The sequence below is a fragment of the Dendropsophus ebraccatus genome, chromosome 3 (genome assembly GCF_027789765.1).
Source record: "Dendropsophus ebraccatus isolate aDenEbr1 chromosome 3, aDenEbr1.pat, whole genome shotgun sequence".
Lineage (NCBI taxonomy): Eukaryota > Metazoa > Chordata > Amphibia > Anura > Hylidae > Dendropsophus > Dendropsophus ebraccatus.
In genome coordinates, this window is record NC_091456.1 from 128,716,924 (window position 1) to 128,722,923 (window position 6,000).

General features: G+C 59.1%; 1 protein-coding gene across 3 annotated transcripts in view; it reads right to left on the reverse strand.

Annotated features, from left to right (window-relative positions):
• Positions 1–5,099, reverse strand: part of DMXL1 (Dmx like 1) — a 104,485-nt gene extending 99,386 nt beyond the window's left edge. For 2 of the 3 annotated variants that reach the window (XM_069962676.1, XM_069962675.1), the window contains exon 1: positions 4,726–5,095. In XM_069962676.1, the coding sequence (XP_069818777.1) occupies positions 4,726–4,812 (87 nt within the window). In that variant the 5' untranslated portion in view covers positions 4,813–5,095. Of the gene's footprint in view, positions 1–4,725 lie in introns of all 3 variants that reach the window. The other variant, XM_069962677.1, reaches the window with a different exon arrangement.
• Positions 5,100–6,000: the final 901 nt, after the last annotated feature.

Consider the following 6,000-nt stretch of genomic DNA (forward strand, 5'->3'; position numbering starts at 1 on the left):
TTAATGCCCAGGGCCTATTTTTCAATTCTGACCTGTCTCTCTTTATGTAGTGATAACTCTGCGATGCTTTTAACTATCACGGGTATTCTGAGATGTGTGAGATGTGTATGTGTGTGACAGCTGACAGCTCATTCATATAATCAGGTCCCTGCCTCAGTGCAGGGGCCTAATCATCTTATACTATAGCAGCCCAGACGCATAAAGCAGCGTCTGGGTTGCTATGGTAACACTCGCGTGGCTCCTGGGGGATCGGAGAGAGCGGCTCTGCTCCGGGCAGGGGCAGGAGGAGAAGGCTGTGTGACACAGCCTCCTTCCTCTGCCTGATCGTTGGGACAGCAGGGGGAGGCAGGGAGAGAATGACGTTCCGGGCACGTCATTTTCCAGGAACTACCTGCATTACATGACGTTCCCGGAGCGTCATATTGCAGCAAGGGGTTAAGGGACCCTGCCACCTCCAACCCATCCTCCTCAAAACCCTAAAGTCATCTTTAAGGAGGATAAAGGATGCCGATTCCAAATCTGTCATTTGTAGCTTTCTACAAAGGTGGAAAGATAAAAATTGTAGACATAGAATCAGCGTTGTATACTCTATGATAGTAGAATCTACTGATAACAAGTTTAGTGGGTGTTTTGGAGGTGACAGAGTCCCTTTTTAAGGCTGTAACTGCTGTCTACTGTCCACTATCTGAGCTGGTGTGTAATCCTTCCACCTCCCATACCTATGGCTACACACACAATAGTGTACTATCACACATACTCCAGGTGCTGGCTCCATTTTGCGGTATAAACACATCGCTGTGGATGCAGTGAGCTCCCGAACAACCAGAGCACTACCGTACCGAACTAACAAAGCGTCCTGTATGTATTAGTAACAAGAAAGAAAGAAACTAAACTAAAAACGTATTCCCACTTAAAGGGGTTTAGCACTCTGCCAAGAATTCCCCGATCACTTCCTGGTTTGGAGCTTGGGGGCCATGGGGGGGGGGGGATAGGGAGCAGTGCTGGGACGCTCGGCTTTGTGTCTCTCTTACTGGGTTACACGTGTCTCTAGGGACAATGTAAGCCCCAGAGAGGTGTGTAAGTATAAAAGTATATACTTCCAGCTCCCAGGGATCCCAGCCACTGAGCCACAGTCATTTCTGCTACTATATGTGCAGGGATTGCTGAGCGTGTGGGTGAGTTTTGGTGAACCTCCCCCACTCCCCTACTGCATTATGAATTCCCCATACACAAATCTACACAAGAAAATCTGCAGCATTTCCACTACATGTGAATGGAACCAAAGGCGGTCTGCAGCATCTAACTTATGTGTGGACACAAAACTGTATACAACACCCAGCAGCTGCTGCAGAACCTCTTTTTCATAAACTGAAAGTTATAAATGAGTCTGCCAGTGGTTGGCCCAGGATGGCTGTGACACAGAGAGCAGCATTACCGCTCTATCTACTCATCAGTGTCCTACAGATACTGTATCATCCATTAGTGGAAGGTTTCTGTCGATGTGTTATAGGTATACATACTGTGATATGACAACAAGCACATAGAAGGAACACACAGGGACATGTGACAAGGCAGGAACAGCGCACAGCCCTGTGACATGTCATTAATGGCAGATCAACAGCTCTACACAACTACAGGGCTTAAAGGGGTTATCCAGCACTAGAACAACATGGCCACTCATGGCCACTCTTGCCTACAGTTCAGGTGTTGTTTGCAATTAAGCTCCATTCACTTTAAAGTCAAAAGTTTTGTTCAGACCTGTAACTATCCGGAGATAGAGCCGGGAGAAGACTGCACGAAGTGCGGTTCTCTCCTGGCTCCGTGTCACGTGATCAGTCAGGCTTATAATGGAGCTCTATGGAGCCCAACTGATTATGCTGACACAGAGCTAGGAGAGGAAGCGCTGCAGTACGGTCCTCTCCCCGCTCGCTCTCCTGATCGGTATGGATCTGTACATCAGTACACTGCGACCCAGTCCAATCAAAACTTTTAACACGTCTCTATGGATGTCTCCCACGCGTCTCTATGGATGTCTCCCACGCGTCTCTATGGATGTCTCCCACGCGTCTCTATGGATGTCTCCCACGCGTCTCTATGGATGTCTCCCACGCGTCTCTATGGATGTCTCCCACGCGTCTCTATGGATGTCTCCCACGCGTCTCTATGGATGTCTCCCACGCGTCTCTATGGATGTCTCTGACATGTCCGAAGTTCAGCTCCACCCCTTTAGACTTCAATGTCCCAGAGAATCCCCAACCGCTGTGCAATCTAGATGACAGGACAACAATCCCATTGATTTCTATGTGGGAGAGGTAAAGGAATTCATCAGTACACCAGGGACCAAGGAGTCATGTATGCTTCACTAGCTCACCAGGGCACAGACTTTCACGTCTATCTCTCCAGCTCACCAGGGCACAGACTTTAATGTCTATCCCTCCAGCTCTCCCGGGCAGGGGCTGTCCCGTCCCTCCCTCCAGCTCTCCCGGGCAGGGGCTGTCCCGTCCCTCCCTCCAGCTCTCCCGGGCAGGGGCTGTCCCGTCCCTCCCTCCAGCTCTCCCGGGCAGGGGCTGTCCCGTCCCTCCCTCCAGCTCTCCCGGGCAGGGGCTGTCCCGTCTCTCCCTCCAGCTCTCCCGGGCAGGGGCTGTCCCGTCTCTCCCTCCAGCTCTCCCGGGCAGGGGCTGTCCCGTCTCTCCCTCCAGCTCTCCCGGGCAGGGGCTGTCCCGTCTCTCCCTCCAGCTCTCCCGGGCAGGGGCTGTCCCGTCTCTCCCTCCAGCTCTCCCGGGCAGGGGCTGTCCCGTCTCTCCCTCCAGCTCTCCCGGGCAGGGGCTGTCCCGTCTCTCCCTCCAGCTCTCCCGGGCAGGGGCTGTCCCGTCTCTCCCTCCAGCTCTCCCGGGCAGGGGCTGTCCCGTCTCTCCCTCCAGCACTCCCGGGCAGGGGCTGTCCCGTCTCTCCCTCCAGCTCTCCCGGGCAGGGGCTGTCCCGTCTCTCCCTCCAGCTCTCCCGGGCAGGGGCTGTCCCGTCTCTCCCTCCAGCACTCCAGGGCAGGGGCTGTCCCGTCTCTCCCTCCAGCTCTCCCGGGCAGGGGCTGTCCCGTCCCTCCCTCCAGCTCTACCGGGCAGGGGCTGTCCCGTCCCTCCCTCCAGCTCTCCCGGGCAGGGGCTGCCCCGTCTCTCCCTGCAGCTCTCCCGGGCAGGGGCTGCCCCGTCTCTCCCTGCAGCTCTCCCGGGCAGGGGCTGCCCCGTCTCTCCCTGCAGCTCTCCCGGGCAGGGGCTGCCCCGTCTCTCCCTCCAGCTCTCCCGGGCAGGGGCTGTCCCGTCTCTCCCTCCAGCTCTCCCGGGCAGGGGCTGTCCCGTCTCTCCCTCCAGCTCTCCCGGGCAGGGGCTGTCCCGTCTCTCCCTCCAGCTCTCCCGGGCAGGGGCTGTCCCGTCTCTCCCTCCAGCTCTCCCGGGCAGGGGCTGTCCCGTCTCTCCCTCCAGCTCTCCCGGGCAGGGGCTGTCCCGTCTCTCCCTCCAGCTCTCCCGGGCAGGGGCTGTCCCGTCTCTCCCTCCAGCTCTCCCGGGCAGGGGCTGTCCCGTCCCTCCCTCCAGCTCTACCGGGCAGGGGCTGTCCCGTCCCTCCCTCCAGCTCTCCCGGGCAGGGGCTGCCCCGTCTCTCCCTCCAGCTCTCCCGGGCAGGGGCTGCCCCGTCTCTCCCTCCAGCTCTCCCGGGCAGGGGCTGTCCCGTCTCTCCCTGCAGCTCTCCCGGGCAGGGGCTGCCCCGTCTCTCCCTCCAGCTCTCCCGGGCAGGGGCTGTCCCGTCTCTCCCTCCAGCTCTCCCGGGCAGGGGCTGTCCCGTCTCTCCCTCCAGCTCTCCCGGGCAGGGGCTGTCCCGTCTCTCCCTCCAGCTCTCCCGGGCAGGGGCTGTCCCGTCTCTCCCTCCAGCTCTCCCGGGCAGGGGCTATCCCGTCTCTCCCTCCAGCTCTCCCGGGCAGGGGCTGTCCCGTCTGTCCCTCCAGCTCTCCCGGGCAGGGGCTGTCCCGTCTCTCCCTCCAGCTCTCCCGGGCAGGGGCTGCCCAGTCTCTCCCTGCAGCTCTCCCGGGCAGGGGCTGCCCCGTCTCTCCCTCCAGCTCTCCCGGGCAGGGGCTGCCCCGTCTCTCCCTCCAGCTCTCCCGGGCAGGGGCTGTCCCGTCCCTCCCTCCAGCTCTCCCGGGCAGGGGCTGTCCCGTCCCTCCCTCCAGCTCTCCCGGGCAGGGGCTGTCCCGTCCCTCCCTCCAGCTCTCCCGGGCAGGGGCTGTCCCGTCCCTCCCTCCAGCTCTCCCGGGCAGGGGCTGTCCCGTCTCTCCCTCCAGCTCTCCCGGGCAGGGGCTGCCCCGTCTCTCCCTCCAGCTCTCCCGGGCAGGGGCTGTCCCGTCTCTCCCTCCAGCTCTCCCGGGCAGGGGCTGCCCCGTCTCTCCCTCCAGCTCTCCCGGGCAGGGGCTGTCCCGTCTCTCCCGTCTCTCCCTCGAGCTCTCCCGGGCAGGGGCTGTCCCGTCTCTCCCTCCAGCTCTCCCGGGCAGGGGCTGCCCCGTCTCTCCCTCCAGCTCTCCCGGGCAGGGGCTGTCCCGTCTCTCCCTCCAGCTCTCCCGGGCAGGGGCTGTCCCGTCTCTCCCTCCAGCTCTCCCGGGCAGGGGCTGTCCCGTCTCTCCCTCCAGCTCTCCCGGGCAGGGGCTGTCCCGTCTCTCCCTCCATGGCAGGTACAGGCTCTCACCGTGATGGGCTGCTCCTGCAGGCTCCCCACAGAGAAGCAGTTATCCCCCGGGTTGACGGCTCCGGTCAGCACCTGGTGCAGATTCATGGTCCAGCGGCCGCATAGAGCCCGGCACACGGCGGGGATCAGCAGCAGCACACCATGAGACTTGCCGGAGTCACGCCGTCCGCTGAATGTCACGGCCGCTCACACGCAGCAGCAGCAGGGCCGGGCTCCGTGTATTCCAGGTATCGCACAGGTGCTACTGGGAAGCAGGAAGACTAGTGAGGAAAGCGCAGCGGGTAGCAGATCCAGACACTAGGGCAGCCTCTCTCCCGGAACTGCGCATGCGCCGCTGTCTCACCGCACCTCCGCAACCGTCATCAGTGCGCCAGCTTCATCCTCTGCAATTCTGCTCACCCCGCCCTCTAGCGTTCACTTTGTCACACTGCAAGCGAAGTTACGGTCGTGTCCCGGAAGACAACGTCTCATTGGACTGTAGATGCGCATGCGCAGTGGCTGCACGATCACATGGTCAGTCTGTTCGTTGATGTCCTGCCATAGCATCGTGGTAGCTGCTGCTCTTATTTACACTGAGTTTATGTCGGTGTCTGTATTATAGACACAAGTGCGACAGCACCCTGCAAATGCTAAGAGGTGACCATCAGTGTAACCCAGACTGCATAGGGCCCTCTACCAAGTGTTCTACAAAATACAAAATTTACGGCACTGAGTGACCTATAGGTGACGTCTTCTTCTAGCTGAGGCGTCACTTTCCCTTTTCATTTCCATCCGGCCCAGGCCCCCATGATGATTTATTCCAGCTACACTTCATCTCTTCCGAACCTGCCAAACGCCTTAGGCTCCGCACTTCTTCTCAACTTCCTTCCCTTTTCCTACCTATAGTGTCGCATAATTCCACTTTCTGGTGTCATGCGCACTAAAGTTAGTAGGTATGTGGGTTGCCCCTGTATGTAGGATTGGGGCACTAAGATCCCCTTATATCACCCCTCCCCCGATATAGTAATAATGCTTCCTGCCGTGCTCCATATAGTAATAATGCCCCCTGCTGTGCCCCTATATAGTAATAATGTCCCCTGGTGTGCCCCTATATAGTAATAATGTCCCCTGGTGTGCCCCTATATAGTAATAATGTCTCTTGTGGCCCCATTCAGTAATAGTGCCCCCGATGTGCCCCCATATAGTAATAATGCCTCCTGCTGTGCCCAAATACAGCAATAATGTCCCCTGCTGTGCCCTCATATAGTAATAATGCCTCCTGCTATGCCCCCATAT